At 39.1% G+C, this 25000-nt stretch overlaps 2 protein-coding genes across 2 annotated transcripts in view; both read right to left on the bottom strand.

The window, feature by feature from the left end:
- Positions 1 to 25000, bottom strand: part of LOC139142963 (uncharacterized) — a 424363-nt gene that overhangs the window by 183404 nt on the left and 215959 nt on the right. The window lies entirely within an intron of this gene.
- On the bottom strand, positions 14137 to 16394 carry LOC139130653 (uncharacterized). The gene is made up of 2 exons (XM_070696402.1): positions 16262 to 16394; positions 14137 to 15066 (listed from the first exon to the last, which is right to left on the bottom strand). The coding sequence occupies exon 2, from the start codon at positions 15040 to 15042 to the stop codon at positions 14143 to 14145; it is 900 nt and encodes a 299-aa protein (XP_070552503.1). The 5' UTR covers positions 15043 to 15066; positions 16262 to 16394; the 3' UTR covers positions 14137 to 14142.

Below are 25000 nucleotides of genomic sequence, written 5' to 3'. Positions count from 1 at the left end.
CGCTGAAAGGAAAATCCAAAAGTCACAGGCTAGGAGAGGCCGAGCGCAAATGTCATTGTCATATGTTTATGGTAAAAACATATTTTTTGGTGAAATTCCCTATTCGAGACTCTACTTCGTCTCAGAACATGTACATGCCAGTAAGATGTGATAGATTAATTATTCAATACCTCTTTTATCTGATTCTGTATACATTACATATTTCAAACAGGGGTTGAATATAAGTAATTGGATCCTTAGTTAAAAGATCATTGACTGCCTACATGTGCAATGTTGAAAGTCCCCCCTCTCCCCGCCCGTTCGTATAAGTGCAGGTTCACAGGTAGTCTGGCAGAGACCGACCCTGCGAATCGCGTTCTTCCCTGCCCATGTTGTTGGAACACGCGCGCGCCCTTCACAGACGCGACGCGAATCCCAGGGTCCAATGCGGACGCAGATATGCGATTTTTCCGTTGTTGCTAAGCATGCCTATGCCAAATTCCATCGTTGCCAACTTACAAGGGGTCCTGGCGTGCGCTTCAGAGCAACATCTGACTGACTGGGCGACGGTTCAGGTAGGTGGAGCTCTCCAATTTTCGTTTAATTTCGCCCAGTAAGTTTGAGATCGAATATTTTACGTAATCTTATTTTAAGAATAATGGTCTGAGATTAAAATTGACCGTTCATGCCGTATTCCTCCTCTAAATAATGTAAATATGCCCAAAGAAAATTGACATTGCTGACGATAGTGGATTGCGTCGTTAGGAGAAAGTTGTCGGTATTATGTCCTGCTTTCTGATGTTAGCATTTTCGTCTCACGGCCTTATCTTGAACAATTTTAGTAATTTCCGCAACAGTTTATGTATAGAAATAGATTTTGTGAATATCGCTTCTGGAGGAGGTCATTTGACAGTACGATAGTGTTTGAAATGCAGACACCTGAAAACCGGAAGTACATTAAGTTTCCAGGCGATATCATTGATGACAACTTTGTTCACAATATTCTCATTTAGTATCATGGTCGTTTAATCCAGTTATTTGTTAGGGAAGCATTAAGTTGACAATCTTATGTGGCTTACTTAATGTATAGTCATGCAGAATAGTTATAACCGTCGCGGCATTTCAAAACAATACCATGCAAGTTATCCTCGAGCCACAGTCACTTGCGGTTCGATACACGGCGGTTGCCGCTTTAGTATGCATTAGAAATATAGGAAGTCGGGAAATGGAATAGCCGCTATACGCACGTACAGCCGAGTTCGGAGACGGATTTTCCTGACAAAAAGCTATATTTTACTTAATAAACCAGCATCGATGGCTTCCAATACGTCTCTGAATCCATACCTGTTATAGTCTATCGTCAATAAAGATCTTCTTGCATTTTTGGGTACGATTTCCGATTCTTCTCTTGATTTTTGTCCGAGTGTCTACAATGTGACGAAGTAACATGAAAACAACAAAGTCCCCTTCCTATGACCATGTGTCTTAACCCATAGCAGTGACTATTCACTTGGCCTCACCTGTACACACTAGAGAGTATGATAGTCTAGAGCGCATGATGTATACCAAGTAGGCTGAAGTTCATTTCAAGTATAGGGAGTCTATTGGGAGTTCAGATGTGTATTAATATTTGTGTGATAAAATCCTATCATAGACAAATGAGAGCATGCTGACATTAAGTATTACGATTCCACAGAACAGCTGATATGGAAGGATGTTTTGAGATAGAGAAAAATCCTTTGTTTTATATAACAATATCTGCTACTGATATCTGTTACTTTATTGAAGAGATAATTTTCAAAGAGTGTCATTCTATAAATTTCACGCACTAAAGTGTCCTAACAATTGACTGAGGACTTGATGAATAATCATTGACAAATATATACTTTTAAAACATATGTATAAAAAATGATAAATTTCCTGGTTTTTAATATGCATGTATATTAATAAGTGGTGTGAACTTATTCTTTCAGATCAACTCTACATGAACTGACGGCCAGTGAGCGTGATGCGTGACTGTCACAAGACTGAAACATTTAAATTTCTTTTTGAGATGTCATTACAACAATGATTTATTGCCACTGAAGACATAAATCCTTTATTTTATTACAATCTGGATTTGCTGCAATTTTATGAATTTTGATTGAAAATGAACTTAAAGTTGCGTCAAGATTGTGGCAATGATATTCAAAAATGTAGAAAGCGAAAAGCTGTTTGGTGTGGAAGTTTCAGAGTCATTTATCATAAACATTACATGTTGATAGTATTGTGAAAAAATAAAGAGTAATCTGTATCTTCTTGCCAGAATTTAAGCATTTTTATCAGTTTCAGCAAGGTGTCAAGTTTATAACAGTTTCATTTTACCATATTTTGATTATGGTTTTGTGTTAGGGGTTGTTGTAGTAAAAAGAATATGGATCACTTGAACTGTCTTTTAAAGCGGGCAATGCGACTGATTTTGAATTGTGACATTGGTACCTCATCCATTGAAATGTTTACACTTCTACAATGGTATCTGCTATCCCATCGCTATAAGTACAACTCAGTAGTGTCTGTTTACAAGGGTATGTTGTGGCCAGTCTCCTCCATACATCCGGGATATGATAACAAAGTACAAAGATCCACAAAGATCTTTAAGATCTGTTAGTAATAAAGCTCTACAAGCTCCATTTGCTAGAACCGAATTATTAAAGCAGTCTTTTTGAGTAATTACCTGTACAACAATGTGCCTACAGCAATAAGAAGTTGTACAAGTGTTAGAGTTTTTAAGCAGGCTTGTTACAAATTTTATCGACAAAGCTTTTTGTACACTTTTACATGAAACCTGTCTGTGTTGTAATGTTGTTGTTATCCTGTACTTTGTCTTCTGTGTATAAGTTTTCTTTGTGCTCGACGCTTGTGAAAAGAGGCGTATACCTATCATGGCTATAGAGTTAAAATAAAGTTTATATTGTTGTTGTATTGTTATAAGATATTTATTGCATCAAATTGTAAAAGATTTATAATACGAATTTTAGTTTCGGTTAATCACATAACCTCATCATTAATTAAACCTGTACTTTTAGAACAATAATTGTTAAAATAATCGAACTCAGGTATAGCTTTGAAGCTGTGATTCTTGTAATTTTTTCCCTTTCTGGCTCAATATGCAAGTGTGCATTTCAGAAAAATCAGTGACAATCAGTAATAGTCCATTTATGTTTATAGTAAATTTATATTGACCACTTCAGAGATACAAGGCTTCAGTGAATCGCCTCATTTTTATGCTTAATTTTCTGCACTTTTATAGGGGAGATACTTTCTCCAGCGCAAAAGTTCAGGATGAGATTCTTTGAATTGAGAAACGCGACAATGAGTATCGTCGCTAGAGGGCAACCTTCACGCATGCGCTTTAGCTGTTGTTTGCGGGATTTGCAAGGACTACATGTACCAGTCAGTGCTATTTTAAGTTAACATTTCCGTCTCACGGCCTTATCGCCAAAACTGAGGGCACAGCGTTAAAGTTTGATTTCTGTGTAAAAGGACAGTGACAAAATCAAACTTGGAGAAGAAACATGGAATGAGCACGACCGGAAAATTCAGGAGTGAATGAGTTGTATTTTCTGTCAAAACGCACGAGACAACATTTTGACTTCGCGATTTTTCTGCAATATAAACAAATAAGACACTAAATAATGTACGATTTGGTAATTCTAACTATCTATCTTTCAATTCGTCTAGTTATAAGTAATATAAAATGAATTCTCGATGAGCTATAGGCGAAATTTCTTTACAATGTGTAGCGCTAGATTTAGTGATTTTTTTTGAAATTTTCGCGTTCCATACCACCCACGAAGGAAAATCGATTTTGCGCGTCTCGGGTATCTGCGTCCGCACTGGGTCTGGACGTTCTTGCAAGCGACCGGTCGGATTTCTACCTGATCCGGGTACACTATTGGATTTATGAAAGAACAGTGTCAAAGACAATAATATGACACCCACTAAATTCAGATGACAGACGACCACTTCTTCTTTAATGAGGGTTTGCTGTTTGTTAATTTTACACATTTGTCTGGCCATGATACTACAAACATATAATTACACCATTTTACAATTCGTAGATTATTCCATTGTGAAAAATGGTTGCCATGGCAACTCTTCAACAGATTTTCAGTGGCTCGGTATCTGAATTTGTTCAACACATAATAAGACACATCTGAGCCAAATTTGGTGCTTTTATCATAAAATGCACAATGGATTTGCCATGCCGCACCACTAAATACAGATCATGGTGAGCACAGTATAGGTGCCTGCGTAAATGATAGTAATAAATACCCTCTGATCGGCCTTCTTATATAAAACGAGTTGGATCTAGAAGGCATCAACCACAGTTCATGTGGATAGAGGGACTGTGCATGAACCAATCGCTTTAAAAGTAAAATGGTTGAGGCCGGGTATTCACTTATCAATAACGAATCTAACGAAAATACTTGGAGTGAAAGTGTTAAAAAGTACTTTGCTGGCTTCGTCTAGCTGAGCCGGCTACGCTTGTGCTGAAACAGGCCCCTCATTAGACTCTCTCACAGCCCCCTAGTCCGTCAGGCAGCTCTACCCTCAACCATATAGAGATTGGCCCTCAACGGTCTTTCTAGCAAGCAGGCTCACCGAACCAGCTGGGTTACAGCATAGGCCGGCTCGCCGATGGCTGAGCTGAGATGAAGCCGGCGACGTGCTGTGAGAGAGTCTAACCTACTTGCATACGTAGCCAGTGAGGGCTGAGAGAATGTAATGTGTAATTACCTCTACTTGGGTCAATGTTTTGCGTAATATGAAATACTGACTTCTATAAGTATAAATATTAAAGAAAATATATATGTAGACATTGTTGTTAGGAAGATTTTGTATATTTAGTACCAACGTCTTTTACATTTCGTTAAATTAATCGTTAAATTACCATTCTAAAAGTGATCACAGCATGAACAAATCATTTTAGTAGGTTGGAATTTTACAATAATTTGATTGAGTTGAATTTTGACGGAAACCGGACATTCTGTAAAATGTTAATTCTCTTTTTCAGTGGTCGACGACATAACATTGAATAAAGTTGCTGAACATCTGGACGAGAATGGTTGGAAAAGCACGATCAGGCACTTGCTTGTTGGAGAAGGTGAAGTGGGAGAGAACGTACTGAAAAATGTTGATCATGACCCGCGCACCTTTAGGAAAAAAGTATGCAAGTCTGAAACAGTGGAAAAACATAAAAGGTTCATCCGCTACCTGCAGTGAACCGCAGGACGCTTCGAAAAAGGCCCGGGCCACGTTGTTAGCATCTTCCCTACAAAGCAAAGTAGACGAAAACAGTGGTCAGAAAAAAAATAGAATCACAAATAGAAAGTACAATCTAAATCAGGAGAACTGTGCAAGATTCCCTGCACTCCCGATAACTTTAAAGTCCAGTAACAAAACTGTAAATGAATTACTATCGACCAATCTTATTACATTTTCAAACAAAAAGATACGGCGATAACAGACAAACTGCTTGTATTCTTGTTATCGTCGTTGGCACGTTTGGCGTAATGATTTTTCAAGCGTGTCGTAGGATTTTCACTGTAATTTCTTCACAAGTCAAATGCAACACAGTAAAAGTGTTTTGACAACTTTAAAGATTTTCCTTTGAAAGCCAGTGCTCTACAGATATATATATATATATATATATATATATATATATACACACACACGCTAATGGGATTTATATTACCATGCCCTGCCCGTCGCATTTTGATTGGGCGAGCTGAACCACGTGACTGACCACAAATACACAGTAATGGTTTGTTTACATGCCCGTGAATATGAATAGTAAGATTAACAACTCAAAGTATCGTAACTTTACAGCTCAAACGTAAATCATAATCAATCACAAAATAAAATGGAGCACTTGTAGGTCAAGTTGAGATACTTTTTCTGAAAACATCTCCGGATTTGCCAATTTTTTTACAGCGCGCGTGACAGTGCGTCGCGTTTTACTCTGGGCCCAGTTATTATTCTGGGGCCCAGTTGTCGTTCGCTCCTGAAATTTTCGGAAATTTTGACGGTTTTCTTGGGTTCGCTGATAATGTAATGGAAATAACAGACTCCGCTCTGACCATTAACGTTTCTTTGTGGGTGCGGGCTCGAGGAAAGCCAAATTAAAAAGCTCGGCAAGCCTCGTCCGTTAATTTTTTTTCTTTCCTCTCGCCCTTGCCCACAAAGAAACGTTAATGGTCAGCGCGTCGTCCGTTATTTCTATATATATATATATATATATATATATATATATATATATATATATATATATATATATATATATATATATATATATATATATATATATATATATATAGTCAAAAGTAGTTAAACAGTTTAAATTCACTCGGATGGAAATAAATACAGCAATGATGTAAAGTAACGTCATGCAAGTGCAAGCAATAGATCATTATGGGTTCTCTATGATTGTGTCATATAAATGATGAAGATATGACATCAGCAGGATTAGTTTATAACAATTAATATACAGCAAAGAAATAACATCATCAAAATCTCCTAGGTGTTCATCAGTTATTTACCAAGGCGACTGTTTCGGGGATTTGAAAACAAAAGAGTCAACTGCCTTGGCTCCCCAAGCAGTACTGATCAGGTACCACCACACCTTAAGTTATTCTGAGTCTTATGTTATATATGATGTCTTTCGGTGTTGCATTGAATTTTTCAAAAAGTTGAGGATGTCTTGACATAGCTTTATGAAACTGTCTGATAATTTTAGGTTGTTGTCCTCCTTGAGACAACATCCTGTTGTACAGGCTGGCAACTCTTGGAAGAAAATCTTCTATTAGAAGTGTTGCGCGAGCAATGCGAAGATATTCTGACAATACAGTGCCATAAAAAATATACGAAGGGATGTTACTTTCGCGATCTGGCATTCGCACTATAGAAAACTTGAAATCATCGCGCTTGTCAAAGAGTTTATAGACGAATATTCCATCTACTATAGATATGTCCAATTCGAGAAATGTAGCATGTTGTCCATTATGCTCACACTTCAACGTGAGCTCTGCAGGATATATTTGCTCGTATGATCTACAAAACTCTCCACCATCATTTAGAAGACATATGTCATCGATGAATCGTGCGCATCCATGAAATTTGCGAGCACGAGCTATATCGGTATGAATGAGTTTTGACATGAATCTATACTCATGCCTGTGTAGATATAAATTTGCCCAAAATGGTGCTGGATCAATACCCATAGGAATGCCTGTGTTTTGTAAAAGGAGTATGTTGCCTATCTGGAAATAGCTTTCAACTATGAGATGTTTTATAGGAGACTTTAGTGATGTCTGAGAAAAACAAAGGCTTTGTTTCTCTTTGCGCCAAAATGCCTTAGAAGAAGAAAAATGAATATATCAGTTCCACCCTCAAATACAAAGTCAACTATGTTGTACAATTCTTTCAGTAGATCCGTATGTTCAATTTGGTGTACAGTGTACTGAAATCGAATGTTGAGATGCATTGGGCCTTTTTCCTAGTGTTGATGACGTTCAACTTTTCAATTACTGGAAAGGAATTTTCACAACCAGAAAGTTTTGATGTTGCTGTAAAATTTACTTTTTAGATGGAATCTATGTACTTGTTCAAAAATTAATATAAAAACACTAGAATCCGCTTAACTGAGTGGTTTAGTGCTGCAAGTGCTTGATGCTACAATGAAGCAAGCTCCGGACGGGTTCTTATGCATCTTGGGCATCCAGCACATTAGTGGTAGTTTTTGTTCTTTCTCTGATACTTTCAGTCCAAATCTGTCACATACTGCAATGTTGTTCGTGATAACAGATGTAACATCTTTGTTGATATTGTGTATGTGTCTGACCCTTCGTTCATGATACCCACTTCAGTAAGGAGACGCGTAGAATGATTTGCACAAGAATGCAATACTGTTTGCAGCTTTATCTATTGGTACCACAACATATTTACGGTGTAGGTTTTCGAGACAGGCGACTGCCGTGGGGTCGCTAAGTAATGGAGACGTTTTCCTTGGTTTTTACGTGTCTTCAATTTTTGAATGTATCTATCTATCTATCTATCTATCTATCTATCTATCTATCTATCTATCTATCTATCTATCTATCTATCTATCTATCTACAAATTACTTCAAATAATACTCACTAATTATTGTACTTAATTTCATTTCTCCGGCAATCATAAGACACTGAACTAAATTATCTTGGTATCTTTACTCTTGTTTATATGATTGAAACGTACCATCATACTGTGTTCAAATGATACGATGTGTGTTTTCAGCTTAGATTTTTTATATTTCCTTTTATTTCCTATTTTTCTTTTACAGTAAAACTTAATTTAATACATAATAGGTTTTGCATGCAACAGTATAAGGGTACCTTGATATTTCATGACGTGTATGTTTTTTACAACAATCAGGAAGTCTATATGATTTTTTTACTTATCACATGAACTGGCCCAAATTCCCACCTGTGTGACGTAGAACAGGACGGATAAGAAATCCGAATTACCCCTGTTGTACGTCATCAACCGGAACTTTTTTCTTGCATGGTACCGTTCATACATGCGGGTCGCGACGTGAACATAGACCGCTTGTCGTGATCGATGCCGTGCTCTCATGACATTTTTACAAAAAGGTGACCCGATAAATCCACACATGGAAACATAGAAAGCATGTCCAGCGAAATTTCGAGTCGCTAAAACTATAGCTGTTCCCGAGAATCGAATGGGGATACCGCCGATCGTTTTATTTTAATGGCTTAGCTTAGTAACGTCGCAGCGCCAGTCGAGTCGCGTCGTAAGGCTCAATGTGGACGTCGTACCTGGCGATCCCGGTTGGCGATAAACCTGAAATCTACACCTCAACGGAAGTTCAACTGAATAAATGAGTACAGTATAATCTTCGGGAAAGCGAGATAGGAGGCTTTTAGCATAAAGTCATTCGACTAACAACGATAAATTTCCTTCAACATACAAAAAAATCCATAAATTCTCGCTCGGAATCAAACCTGTAGCGGCGTAAGGCTGTAGGGAAGGCATCAGCTGTTGAGCTGTATATGCAGTGCAGCGCTGTGGAATCCGATGTACTTCGAAAGTTGACTCAGACAGCACTCAAAACAGAGTTTCCGTCAAGTAAAATTAGGATGTATCTACGGGTGAGATATATGTCACTGCAAACATCAAAGTCCTTAAGACGAAAACATTGACGACCGAGATCGGGATTAACGAGTTGACACCGGCATGGCAGAGACCGGTGACGGCAGCGTTGTGGGCATAAACATGCAATGAGGTACACTCTGTGTGTCATCGAACGGAATCTTTCGCGCTCGCCACGGTCGTAAACTTGTGTGATATTTTGAAAAGCCACGGAATCTCTGAGAATGAGAATTACTGTTTCGATCGTGTCGTTGCATTTACTTCATAAATCCATTTGTAAATATTCTAAATAACTTTGAATACTTGGCTATCCGTCGCTAGCACGATGAAAGTTATGTTCACCGTACCGATGGCCAACTTGCCTTGGCATCAGCACAGCGCGAGAAAATGATTGACACGTTCACGTGACCGATTCCGTACGGTTGGTTGGTGGAGATACCATTCGATGTATCCAATTTCAGCTTGATGGGATTTATGAATGAAAGTATCTCCTGGGTTACGGACCGCTTCACTCTTTAAATGAAAGTAAAACAAATCGCGACGAAATTCATGCAATTTGTTACTATAATTTTGATCCATCTACGTCAAAAGAAAAATAAGAAGACTGTTCATGTGATAAATATATAATCCCATGGTATTTTTCTCTGTTTGACGTCATCGTATACTCGTGTTTTTCGCGGTCAAACAGAGAAAAAATACCATGGGATTATATATAATTACTTTGGTTTATAGTTTTACGCTAGAATAAAGGTTGTATCACGTATTTAATTTATTACAGCTCTAAACTCAGAACTTGTAATTTAGCTGTGTTAGTTCAACTTACTTACAGGTATTTGGGATCTGTATGCTCTTTACCACAGTATAAATTATATAGTAACGTACTGTTTAAAATTATTTTAAAATCGCAAATTTGATTATTCAACTGCATATTTTTGGCAGATTATGTATATTGTATTTTTCCTCTGTCACATTTACGCTAAGTCAGAGAACAGTGATAGCGGGTAGATTTACAGACAGGCGTTTACAACAGCTCTGTATAGATTTTATGATTCCGCCATTGTCTCTTTGGTGGTACGGGAAGTCACTGAAGATTGTATCGTAATTCCAAACTTAAGTGAGCCAGAATTATATATCTATTTACAAAGTTTAATTTTAAATCTCTTTATTATATTCATTGAACGTAAAAAGTTAGCATGTAATAGGACGGTTAATGGTGAAAAAATCGTTGTATTTTTTACCTATTTACAAAAAGGCAAGAGTCAATTTTGCAGTTAATGGTCATGACGTCAGTCCCTTAAAAATATTTTAGACAGCCCAGCTTTCCAATTCTATTAACTTGCCACTTGATTTGACGTCTGTAGGTAAGCAAAGGCTGTCAGCAAATCTTCTCGGCAGTCTCTTAATAAAATCAATATGATGAAATATTCCGTCATATTAGCTCATCGCGACAAGCCAGATGAACCCGTCACATCCGAACAACATTACCCGTCTATGTGTCTTACATGACAACTTTTCCCCACACAGACTTAGACGGGTGGCTGTGAACAATCTGGCTTGAGATTGGTCATAGCCACCCCGTCTATTAAAATTCATGAGTTTACTTTCTTGTTGACGTACATACTTTTATCCCTTGCAAATGTCCTGAATTTTGTCCCGGCAGCTCCTCCTTGCACGTGATGAGTCGCCTGGACAAAATGCTATCTATCAAATAACACTCCCTGCTCGTGTCTTTTGGAAGAAAACGGGCCGCCCAATGGGTGACCTTTTAATTATACACCGTAACTACCAAGTATTCATCAAATTGTTGATCCATAATACGCAGCACAAAATGTGTGCCTTACAATACTCAGTCTGCTTATAACTGTAAATTACAATAATTGTGCCACCTATTGGTGCTTTTAACAATACAACAAATCAATGAACTCCAGAAAAATCTTTGTAACATTTTATGGAGATTCTCCCCATCTTGTGGGGTCCCAAATCCGCCACGAGACACATCTTGTGTCGGCCCCACAAGATAAAATCCCCATGCCTGACACATGTGAAAAAATGTGTTACTAATAAAAATACTAGGTAACATACACAATAACACAGCAGAACCATGATGCTTGAATGGTGCTGCAGCCCCTGCGAACAGCCACCCTACAAACTCATGGTCTATGTTTGACAGCTAGCTGATTGATTTTGAGCATTTGCCCAAAGGCTGGTGCACGCGTGTAGGACTTAAAGGCATTTGACTTCCAGCGACCCAGACACCTGATTTGATTGTCTGAGAGGCCTGCCATGGATGCAGTGGTAGCTGCACCAATACGAAAACTGTGCGTTTTATAAAACTTTGGATCTAAGCCACATAAATGAAGGCAACCATTGAGCTTTTCTGTGAACAACTGAACAGGTATGGGGCTCAAAGTTTGCTGACAAAACAGCGGGCCTGGCCCTTGGCCTCGTCTACAAATGTAATTGTACAGTGTTGTCACTGGACAGTAATCTGATGGTTGCATGACTGGGATAACAATCTTGTGGCCGGGACCACCTCGTGAGTGCTTGTATGATGTAAATGCCACCTCCATGCTAGAAATTATGCCCTTTGTGGCCGTAAAAGAGACTGCTTCCAGTGGAAGTATGTGATGGCTGCAGTCTTCTGTTGTGAAGGTTATTTCGCTAATACGAGTGCACGCATAAAACGCAAACAAAAACATGGCTCTGAAAAGTAAAACACTGTAATTACTGCCTAATAGCTTGTCAAGTGCACCCACAAGCTTATGTAGGATTGGAAGGGTAATGGGATGCCGAGAGTCCACAACTGGTGACTGCTTCTTGTAGGACTCCAATAGCTTGTGTATTAAGAAGCTGTCTGATGGATTTTTTAAATTCAGAAGCTTGTGAACGTAGCTGATGGCAGATATATAGGTTGCAACCGTCGAGAATGACATGCCCTTCATTTGGAGGTGGGAAATAAACATAGCTAATATTTCCTTGGAATGGGCAAGGCTAATGCTGGGGGATTGAAACAATGTGAATGAAAAATGGAAAAAGCTGTCCATGCTCTGGCATAGACTCTTTTTGTGGCAGGAGACAATAACTGATCTAACAATTTGTCAAGGTTATGGAGGACTGAGGCCGCAGGTGTTGAGGAATGTCCGTTGCCATCAAATCCATACCCGGTGGAGCCTGTGACCAGAACTTGGAAACCTGTAACCGTGATAAACAATCAGCAAGAGTGTTATCCTTGCCAGGAAGGTGTTTTGCTCGAAACATAATGTTGCACCTTAGACATGTCAACACAAGCCTGCGTACCAATTCCATGATAGTATTGTCCTTTGAGGACAGCCGGTTAATGATTTCTGCGACTGCAATGTTATCTGTCATGAACCAAATTTCCTGGTTTGCCATGCTGTGCCCCCAAAGCTCCACAGCAACAACAATCGGGTACAATTCCAGGTAGGTGATGTTAAGAGATTTCCACTTGTGTGGCCATTCCCCATAAAACCAGTGATTCTGGAATACCCCACCAAAACCTTGTGATGCAGCAGCATCAGTGTGCAACTGCTGGGATGGATTACCAGGGGAACTGTGGCTAATGAAGAATGATTTGCCATTAAAGCTACTGAGGAATGTTTGCCATACCAACAGATCCCGTCTTGCTTCACGTCTTAAACGTGTATGGTGAAATGGTTTTTTGAGACCCAGTGTTAAATTGATGAGACGTCGAAGGAATGCCCTGCCTGGTGAAACTACACAACATGCATAACTTAAGGTACCTATCAAGGATTGCAATTCCCTTAGGGTGGCGCAAGACTTGCCTAAAAATTGCTCCACCAAGTCCATGCATTTATAAAGCTTGTCCAAGGGTAACCTGGCTTCCATTCTGACCGTATCTAACTCAATTCCTGCAAAACATAATGTCGTCGAAGGCTCTGCTGTTTTTCTCTCTGCAATTGGTACCCCTATTTTTGCACAAAAGGCTAAAAAGTTGCGAAGGTCTTTAAGGCACGATTTTCTACTGTGGTTGCAGAACAAAAAGTCGTCAAGGATGTGTAGAACCGCTGCTGCTCCAAGTTTGTGAGTAGCAACCCATTCTAGTGACGTACTGAACGCCTCAAAAATTCTACATGATGTGGCACAACCCATGGGCAGGCATTTATCAAAAAAGAAATTACCATCCCATTGAAAGCCTAGTAAAGGGTACTCCCCGGGCCTGATGGGAATCAACCTGAAGGCTGACTTGATATCAGTTTTTGCCAAATAACACCCTTGACCCATTGACAGAATTGCCTCAATAGCATGCTCGACTCTAGCATAATGAACACTTGTTAGCACTGATGGGATACCATCATTCACAGATTCCCCTTCAGGGTATGATAAATGCTGAATTAACCTGAATTCGCCTGGCACTTTTTTTGGCACCAACCCAAGTGGGGAAACCCAAAATGGATCAAAGGGGGTTGAGAAAAGTTCCCGCAATTCTGCCTGCTGCCAATTCTTTGTCCAATTTCTGCTTTACCAAAGCGGGATGTGCTATGGCTGAAACAAGATTGCAACAGGTTGTCGTCCTGATTTCTCCAACAAACTCAATTGAAAAACCAAACGTGAAACCATGTAGCAAATATGATGCCAAGTCATTAGGATAGCCCTGTAAAAAACCTGCGAATGAGCTAACTTTTATTGGCGTTGGTAGCTTGCTGGCTGGGAAAGGGGGTGTGCTGTTTGGCAGGTTGTCCTGCATTTGCTTTGGACCAAGCTGTTTGTGATTGCCCTGGCTTGGTGGTGGCCCTGCACCTAGTGACTGGATGTGCCCCGCCACATTTGGAACATTTGTGTTCATATGAACACCATGTACATGTTTTTCCTGCACTGAAATTCCAGCAGACATCCTTTGCGAAGCTTCCTCGAAAAGGCTGCTTATTAAGCTTGTGAAACTCTGCACTTTCTTTAATGGGAGTACAGGCCCGTAGGAATAACTCAATGTGAATCTAGTCCCATGGTAAAGGGGTGGACTGTTTCATCAAACGGAAATTAACATTGTAAAACCTCCAATTACCTCCTGAAGCTGCCAAATTACAAATAACTTCCAAGTATTTCATCAGAGCGGGGGCCTCATGAGGGAATTTGGAAGTATACACAGCTGCAAAAACCTGAAAAGCTGAAATCCATTTGTCAATAGAATTGATGGGGATATGTTTTTCAGTGGGAACCAACTGAAAGGATGGAGTGTCACTGTCACCTGGATTTTGGACACATAATGTATACTGCTCCTGCTTGGTTTTAGATAGCAGGGCGCTGAACTCGATGAAACCACCAGACCAAATTTTTTGCCTAACTTTGTCGGAAAGGGTTGCACCAAGTGGCACAGACAAGCTAGTGAAGTGACTGACTCCAACACCCGTCGGTTGATCCCCAGTGCCATCAGGGGGCTGTGCAATGCCACCTACAACACTGTTGACGGTGTTCTGCACAGGTTGTACAATATTATTTGGCCTTGCATCATTGCCCAACCCACTGTTACCTGTGATAGAGGTCAAAGAACCCTGTACTGCATTAAGTACTTGCTGTTCACTTGTTGTTTGCGACATATTTTGCGCTGGGTTGGAAGGAACTCCCATCAGCTTGTCGGCTACAGTATTCAGTGCTTGTATAGTGTTCTGCAATGTTGCCTGTAATGCTGCCGTGTTGTTAGGTGTTTGCCCTGTTGATGTTGATGTTCTCTGTTGCCTTGTCACTCTATTACTGGCTGCTGTAGCCACTGCTGCTGATGATGTTCCCCGTTGCTTTGTAGCCCTAGTACTGGCTGCTGTAGCCGTTCGACTTGCTCTTTTACTTGTGATACTGGAGCCAGCTGCCTTCTTCTGGGTTATCTTTTTGCCTCGAGCCATGCCTATGAGCTAAGAAAATGAAAACTAGGCAGAAAAAGGAAATTGTCTGAGTTCCACTTAAGGGGTTATAATACCCATAGTTCAAAACTTTCGACAGCTGGTCACATGTGAAGCTATTGCAAATCTAAGGCAAAAAGCTGAAATTGCCCGTTCCCTCGATTGGACATATGCACGACTGCAGGTAATGAGGAAAAGAAAAGCTGTGGTTGAGTGGCAGCAAGATCCACGGCATGGAGAATCCACTCAGGGACGCTGCCCTGAAAATATATCCACCCCTTCCGCAGCCAAAATGTCAAAGCTGCATGCCCAGCCAATCCCAACAATGAAGGGGAAAAATAAAAGCTGAAAAACAGCAGAATCCAACAATGTGGAAAATTAAGAGAGCGCTGCAAGAGCAGCTGACATTCCACTTAAGTGGAAAATGAACAAGCTGTAAAAACAGCAACACCTGACAATTGGGACCTGTAATGGGCTGTAAGCACACAGTATAACAAGCCGCGTGGGGAGTGGTATGTAACAAGATTCACACACGATTCCCATGCCCTAGTCTGATGCCACTCTGTCGACATTCCGACCACAGCTATACTACAATAAAAATATAATGAGCGAAGGCATGGCGACGTACTATGCCAATGCTCGACAAGCGCGAAGTAGGGCACCTCGTACACTACGATAGTACCGGCGAATGCCCAGCTCGTTAAGATGTACCCCATCCCTGTGGAATACTGGTAGCGATGACCGCCATAAACCGACATGTGACCAGAAAAACACAAAGGGATTTCCCGCCAAAGACTCCCTCAATTGTTCGTTCAGCGCGTCTGCACGTGCATTGAAGTCCCGGATGTTTTCCGGACACCGGGCACGATGCAAAACCTGGCTAACAATTACAACTCGAACGCTGCCATGCCGATAGAGATTCTGCACGAATGAAATAATCCTCTGAGCAATAGCCTCGGGTGAACTATACACACTGCAGAGATCGTTTGTACCGATGTCTAAAAATACTATATCCGGCGATACGTCTCTCACGTACGACGTACTCAGAGAACGGACGGTACCTCCGCTGATACCCCTCACAAAGACACGCACTTCGGACAAACAGAAATTACTGAGTGAGTTTCTGTGCGTATATTCGCCTAGACGGCGTATGAAAGAATGTCCCAGAAGTAGTACGCGGATAGGGACATGGTGTCTTGTAAAAAAAGGATTATATAAATACCGTGTGTGATGTAAAAACTGACCAAGCAAGGGTAGAGCCGAAAATGGCGATGTTGTCTGCCGGGCGTCCTCGTGCAAAAGAGGACAGGACTGGGAGAACTGTGACCTCTGCCACAGATGGCGCTGTAGGGTGACATTTGCATAGATAAAATTCCTTACAGTGTAACTTCTGATATCAGATGGAAATCTGAGGATTTGCGATTACATCAGGTTGACAACCCCCCACACAAGAGCAATGAATGTAAAAAGTGTGAAAGAGGCTCCCCACCTAACTATCCAAAATGTTTTTGTGTCGAGTTTGTGTTTGATTCGTTTCAAAAAAAATTCCTACATCCTTATCCGATTGTTTGTGTTAACGAAATGTTTGTTTCGCCTCGGATATTTGTAGGGAAGATTGGATCAGTGGGTACGGTAATGTTTTATTTTTGTGGGGAAAGCTTATGGCGAGACGCAGCCGGACCTATTGTGTTACGGAGTTGATAGAGTGGCCCTTTGACGCTTGCGTTTCGAAACCGAGTGTGGTTTCTCATCAGTCGCAGTGTAGATTCTTTTCTTAGTTTGTGTTTGTGAAAAATTATTTTAATGCATTTTAGTGGTCTTGCTCTTCGAGTAGAAAAATATTAGGGAATAATATACTTATCACATGCACAAGCCAAGAATTCGTTATTTTCTGCATAATAAAATAAATTTTCCATGACGATTCCGCGTTTAAACTTTTGAACTACTTTGGGAATAATATCAGTACGCCGTGCACAAGTTGTCAATCATTTCCAGTCGTCCGTCGTGTGCGTTGACGCTCATGTTCTTTCGTGTGTGGAGCAAATGACAGCTCTCGGTCTACACGTAAGCTACCTTCCGCAAAGTTATACTCTATTTCAAAGATAGTATAGTCCTAGAAACCTATCACAGACGAAGATACGCTATTTTTCGGGAACAAATATCGACTGAATCTCAACGGCGCGAACACTGTAAACGTCGCGCCTGACCCTGTTTGCAATGCGTACGGAACCAACGGTATACGCGACCAGCTTGGAGGTCGTTGTTTCCGCAAATTATTCACGTAATTCCTTCGGAATATACAAGCGGTACACTCTTGTGTTTACATTGTTCGGATTATTAATGTCTTAGTCTGTGAAAATATCGATTTCATTACATGACTTTTGATCGTGGGAGAAACATCGGCCGCCATGTTGTTTGTTTACATATTTACGAGCACACCGAAGATCGACAAAAAAAGGTCCGACGCACCAAAATTGATGACATAGACGCGGGTTGTCGTGACGTAGAACGACCAGAGAATAAATCCCGTATTTTTTGTTCGGAGACGACAAACTTGGCTTGTGCTTATGATAAGGTGACAGTGTAAATGGATTTCACACTTTGATCTTGGTTTGATCAAGTTTACAGTTTTCCTATATAATGTTTTGTATAGTTTTTGAATTTCAACTTGGTCGTCATCAGGGCCTGCAACACTAAATAGCTGAATACTTGAAAGTAAACTGAATTACCAATGTAACTTCTATCTTTTAAAAAGTGATGATATATCATATTTACGAACACAGCTATTTTGTGGCACGTATAACTGTGCTTGCATTACGTTAATGCGTCACAAATCTCTATTATTATTTCTAATCTCTCGCCAATATGTGCAAACGAATGAAATTTTGAAAAGTTAGGGAGCACATTTAGTTTCGAAACACGTCATGCATATCAGAAAATCATGAATCGATTATACCGCAAAATAAATCATGTTAAAATTCCTACCGTTAGCAAGAATTTACTCTACTGAAATGAGACAAAATATTACCAACAAAAATATAGCTTATCGTATGTACATATTGTTTCAATATTAAAGCGTTAAAACTATATTTTTACCTAAGTTTTAGCAATATCGGATCTACATTTTATGATCGACATTCTGTCTGCAGTTTATGTAGTGTCCTGTCGGAGTCTAGTGTTTTGTTTTCCTTTTTTTTCTATTTTGGAGAATCTTGCATTCCGTACGCGTTTTGCCTCAGAAAGAGCGATACCCTACAATTATTTTTTGCTAATAAGATTTTTGTGGTTTTGTTTCGTTTCGTTTTGTTTTGATTTTTGTTTTTCGCTTGAAAATGTTTGTATTAATCATATTTTGATAACTTGTTGCATATCCACGGATTCCATGACAACGTAAAACCCAACTGCCTTGTATATTTTTTTTCTGTGCAGCTATGAATATTGACGTCACTTGATAATATCCAGGCACGAAGTCATGATGGTATGATGTACAAAGATACTGAGGACGTCTTTGATTCCAGGCTTTCGCATTTTACCACGGTTTGATAAACTGCGTACCGCATTACTGGTACAACACTTATTACTTTAAGATGAAATATGGCAAAATGAACGTCTTAAGCTACTTCGTTAAATATATTTGAGTGATTTTAAACGGTCCATTATCAAGTTGACGATAAATTGAAATAATTGTCTTGAAACTGACAGGCAGATACAAGATATTCTTTATACAGTGTTGATTGAACAAACATTAGAATACATGTTGTCATTGTTTTTTACTTCTGCTGTAATGTTTACGTACGCGATTATTGAATACTTGCATTTTCTAGAGCTTCTTTTAAACATAACAGTGATAAAAAGCCCTACTAAGAGATAGGCAAATCTAATAAATAACATTGACTCGTCTTCATGGGATGAAATTTGCTGAGTGAACAAGTCTAATTAATAGACTTCATTCAACAAACGACTAGCTCTAGAGATTCCAGTAATACAAAAGCTATAAAACTAGTTGTTTTGAAAATCACGGGGAACCCGATTAATTGACATGCATTTATGCATGGATTAGCCATGACGTGTTCATTTTCCATGCATATATGCAGAGCGTAAGCTGTCACTCAAGACAGTGATTATTTACTTTGGTTACAAAAGAAGTCAAGTATCAGTGTCAATCCTTGAGTGAAATAAAAATCCAAATCTTTCGTATGTAAAAATGTGAAAGAGGCTCCCCACCTAACTATCCAAAATGTTTTTTTTTGTGTCGAGTTTGTGTTTGATTCCTTTCGAAAATGTGTTCCTACATTCTTATCCGATTGTTTGTGTTAATGAAATGTTTGTTTCGCTTCGGATATTTGTAGGGAAGTTTGGATTAGTGTGTACGGTAATGTTTTGTTTGTGTGGGGAAAGCTTATTGCGAGACGCAGCCGGGCCTATGGTGTTGATAGAGTCGCCCTTTGACGCTTGCGTTTCGAAACCCGAGTGTGGTTTCTCATCAGTCGCAGTGTAGATTCTTTCCTTAGTTTGTGTTTGTGAAAATGTATTGTAATGCATTTAGTGACCTTGCTCTTCGAGTAGCGAGGCAAGTATATTAATGTTTGGGTCTCGTTGTGAGTCCGTTTGGTGGTTCGGTTAGTTTGTTCAGTGTTTCTTTACTTTTGTAAATTTTGTTTAGACTAGTGTGTCTTTTAGATTTTCTGCGTCGGTTTGTGAACTTTAGGCAATAAGTACCACTGCGGGGTACGGTTTTATGTTTTCTTTGGTAAGGATACTTGTAAGTATCATGGTCGATGTGTTTCTTGTTGTACATTTCGTTAAACACTTCGTGCTTTTTGTTTGCTGTTTGTTCTGTGTCGTCACTGTCTTGTTGAGTATAATACTGAATGTTGCGTAATTGCTTTTCGCATTCGTGTACGTAATCCTTTGTGTTGACAATGACGATACCCCGACCCTTGTCGAAGGGTTTTTATGGTAATTTGTCTATTGTTTGCAAGCTGGTTTATCGCGATTCTTTGGACACGCGACATTTCTTGTTTCCCTGTTTGAAAGGATATCTCTAGAAGTGCAAGTTCAGCAGCTTCAGATAGCTTTCAAGTTCTGTGTTTTTGTTGATGAATTTCATGTTGTTGTCGGCTTTTCTTTGGAAGATGGCTGATTTATTTCCACGGCCATTTTGTCTGTTACGGCGTTTTATCATTTTGTTTTTGTTTTTTTTTTTGAATGTTGTATTTCTTTTTTGTTGTGTTTACGATTTTTGTTAATTCTTATACAGCATAAACGTTGAACTCGAGAATTCGCTGTCACAGAGAATAATGGAATAAGAACTACAATTTTACCGTCGTTCGGTCGACTGAGGTAGCAGTTGGTGTTTTATACAGAGAGTACAAAAGAGCGTCATGGATCTGGAGCCCGCTTTTGTTCATCAGCTAATCCCAATTAACGAGGACCATATAGCACCTCATCGAAGTTCTCCTCAAACTAATCCAGGGAAACCGTACTTGATAGTCCTACGTCATCAGCATCAGCCTCATTATGCTGATTTTATGACATATAATTTTGAATACATAACGAGCCTACGAAACCGGACAATTCCTGGCGGCATGTTTTCTCATGATAGTCTCTGGTTAAGTTTAGCATACTGAATGTTCTTCGATGGTGTTTTGAAAATTCTTTGTATAACGAAATTGTTAAGAAATTAAAAAATGTTAATATCTTGTTTCCTTACCGCCATAGTGTATTATATTCTAAATTAATTTGCTATACCGTCAAAAGATTAGGGCTCGCTACGTCTGCATTTTCTCTGACTGTTTAACGCACTTTTATTGACACAAAATACAAGGGCGACTCTAAACTTAAAAGCAATAAACGCCAAATTAAGATTTAGGTGTAGAATGCAATGGGACAAGCAAAAGTGGGATAACTTTCTCTCGTGCCATATATTCATTAAGATGCCAATAAAAATGCCCTTTCAGATTTTATGTGAAGATGCAAGTATTTAAAGTAAAATGTATTTGCACTAATGAAATATATATGAAAACATTGTCTTATTGGATTTGATATCAAGCAGTCTTTCTATCAAAGGCAAAGCAAAATGGCCTGTTTCTTGGCAGTTGGTTTGAGTTTCTCTTCCGATTATCATTTTACATGAAAATAGAGTCCAGGAGTTGCTACATGCAGGATACGCTACACTGATACATACAACTGAAACACAAGATATATGTACCGTATATGATGATAACATCAGAAAACTTACGCTGCTGCAAACATGAAATACTATAGGAGTGCTACCTATGACCAATATAAACCCTCGTTTTGAAGTTCTTTATAGAGGGCGCTATTACATAAGTGCAACACGCTATAACTCTAGCCTAGACATACGCTGTAGTTTTTTCTCTTCCTGCTCCGTATTTTCTATCTTTTGTTTAAAATAATTGTTTTCTTATGAAATGTTGAATAAATAAATAGATAAGATGCTAAATAAACAATTAGCTGAGCAATCTAACATGTTATTAGATCGAGTACAGATCAAAACTTTTAATTCAGAGTTCAACGGATTTCACCGATCTTAGATGACAAGAAAATTCAACTGTATTTTGTGTAAGAACTTTGAATCGTTTGTTTGGTTCGTGAATCCAGTATAAGTGGGCGGTACAGGAACTCGCCAGGGAATGCTTTGTTTTCGTGTCTGCATTTTGAGATCAGCAAGGAATGCTTATTGAGAAGCCTTGACTTATCTCAATCAATAATGTATTATTTCAGCCACGCACAGATTACATCTCTTGGTAACGTTGAGTCTGCAGCTGCATCGGATAAGATCAGCTATTTAATTTTATATGGTTCGTCCATAGCATTTCATTTCCATGTATATGTTGACAATTTTGACAAGTTTTTTACTATAAGCTTGCTGTAAGGCGATACCGGGGATTCAAGTATCTAGGCAACGGTTGCTAAGGAAAATTTATCAAGCCAACGAAAGTAAGAGTTTTTGTGCATTTATTGACCGAAGATGCAAAACAATGAAACCAAAACAAACCTGAGCAGACGCATGGTTGCCGGTCACGGAAAGCGTGACGTCATAGATATGCAGATTAACACAGCTTGTTTTTTTAAAAGATTGCGCCACTCCAAATTTGCTCAAAACCTCCTGAAATTTTACACATTGATACATGACATATTTCCTCACAGTCCCGGGCTTGGATTTGGTCAGCCGAGAAACAAACACTGTTTTTCAAATGGCAAAATCTACTTTGTAGTTTCGTACAATTTTTAATCCTATTCCTGCCATATCTCAAATATTATTGAGGATTTTCTAAAACGCATGCTTAGCCTTATTTATCTTGGCAGTATCTACATTTCTGCTGAAATTCATTTCAACAGATGGATAATTGGCCTACTTAAAAAGCTTTTAAACATTTGCACAAGAGCTGAAGGCGATAGTACTGGATAACTATGTAAATGGTAACGATTTCCACGTGCAATAGCGCGCATTTGAGACACTGCCAACCTTAGCGATCGCGCGCGTTGTATCATTCGGTATCGCCTTAAATGATTAAAGAACACATGATTGGAGTATCTCAGTGTGAATTTATTATCTATTAAACAGAGTTAGCACATGCTCTTTCCGTCATCTGTCAGAATATTTTTTTTAACAATATTGATGACTTGACAAGAACCAGAAACGGGCGACATGATTCTTTTGCAAGGCAATTGCAGGGGTTGAGAGCGGGTATCGGGGATTTGCTTGCTGCATTTTGCTTTACAGCTGTACCTGACTTTCACAGTATGTTTTTGGTCTACCACTTGTTAGAGCTCATTTTGAATCACGAGGGGCCTTCAACCTTTCGCCGGTTTACTTTTGTGAAATGAAAAATTTTACTCTATCCTATTAAGTTAATTTCCGATTTCGGTAAAATATGGCTGATTTGTTTCTCTACGGTTTTCTCTATGATTCTCTACGGTAATAGAATGTGTGAAAACGAAATTGGAGCACGACTTTGACGCTTAGGCAGCCTTAAGAATTACAGTGCAACACTATGACAAGCGGCTCTGTTCAATCATTTTGAGGAACTTTAAAACAGAACAGCAAAACAAAACAAAACAGTTGTTTACCTGTGGCGGTTCTTTAGTGATCGTTGACATTTCACAAATCATGTCAAAAGTCAAGGAAGAAAAATTTATGAACAACTTTGAAATTACTCGGCGTCCGAAAAGACATCCCTTCCAAAGTATAACCTTTATGCACTCGCTGCTCTTTCACCGTACAATAAAGTCCACAGCATCGTTTCCATCTGATATGCTGCTAGTTGTTCATATCTTTTACAGTTGACTTTTTTTGAATAGTGGAATACTGAACACATAAAAATAACAAAATAAGACACGACCGTTACATGCACAGTGTACCGTGACTATGAAATAAACGCGAAATAGTCTGAACGTTTACGTACTTCACTTTACAAAGATACGTGTAATTGCTGGATTCACAGCAGACACTGTTATGATATACAGTTGTCACAAACTGACATTCTCCTTTCGATTAATATTTCACATCGGTTCAAAATATATGTGTCTTTTTATATCATCTGCGAATTTCAAACATGTCTACCCTATGGAGTAGTTTTGTTTGAGTAAGCACAAGTCCGTCAGTTTTGATGAAAACATTCATATTTAGTAGTTTTGTGGCAATCTGATCTGTTCACTACTTGATTTTGTACTTGATACACAATTAGTAACGTTCTTATTTTCCCCAAATGGGGAATACAAACTTACAAAATGATCATTGTTATTATGCCAGTATTTCTTGGAAGCTTTTCTGGCTATCGCTCTGCGACATGCATTATAAGTTAAGTCAGAGTAAACTGTGACAGTTTCTAGTTGTTCCATGTTTCTTGCTCTTGGTGACGCGTTTATTTCTTACATTTCGTATACGTCATGAAGCAGAATAAAAGAACACGAAATAGCCACATAAAGACATGTACATTTTCAAGCATTTGTGAGGAATAGAAAAAAAAGAATTGAGTAAAATTTAGGTCTGTGTCTTTAATATGCCTTCAAAAACTATGAAAAATATTATCACGGTTGAATCAAACAAATGATGATGTAAGATTAACCAGAAAACAAAAATATAAAAAAAAACATTAGGGGCCTAATGTCGTCAACAATCGTTGCCTTTACAGTAACTGTAGCAAGCGACTACACAGGAAACGAATTCATTAATCTTTATGGCCCTGATACGGGCTAAGAGATTTTGTCATATGCCTTATGGAATGATAAATATGAGGTAAAATATTTTGTAAAGATTTTGAGGTAAGAAGACACGCGATATCAGACTTTTATCGCCAGTTTTGTCAAATTTCGCCGAAAAGTGAGGGCCGCATCTGGTCGCATATTGATATGTACATATCGACGTAATTTCTTTACGTGCAGATACTTGTTGTGCAACGTAGTCTACGTATATCATCAAAGAATAATGCGTAAATAGAGATGTTAGACGAACAACAAGGTGTAACTTATTGTCAATTACATTACACCTGCAGCGAGATATGATCATCAGCAAAATGTTCTATTGGAAGAAATACCGTGCCTTTAAGTTGGTGAAGAGTTTCATTATGAAATGACCGTGTACTTGAAGCTTGGCGATGGATGACGTCTAAGTTTATCTGCGGAATGATCGCAATCGATCTGATTTATATTCACTTCACAGTTCAGAGGTTCATCCGATATGGCGTGTGCTCAAGACAGTTCACAAGTTCCTCCGATATGGCGTGTGCTCAAGACATGTTATCGTCGACGGTCACAGAGTTAGAGAATGGTCTAATTGCTATTCATGATTTGGTGACGATAAAACCGGGAACGCAACGGATATTGTAACGGTGCAATGAGCATCACCAGCTTCGCCTTTTATTTTTGTACGAGGGCGCCGGACGAATTTTCTTTTTGGACTAGACGCTCTGCTGTGTGTAATACCACCGAAAAA

Source organism: Ptychodera flava, chromosome 1 (genome assembly GCF_041260155.1).
Source record: "Ptychodera flava strain L36383 chromosome 1, AS_Pfla_20210202, whole genome shotgun sequence".
NCBI classification, from domain to species: Eukaryota; Metazoa; Hemichordata; class Enteropneusta; family Ptychoderidae; genus Ptychodera; species Ptychodera flava.
Note: the sequence above shows the minus strand (reverse complement) of the source record. Positions and strands in the feature narration are given on the sequence as shown.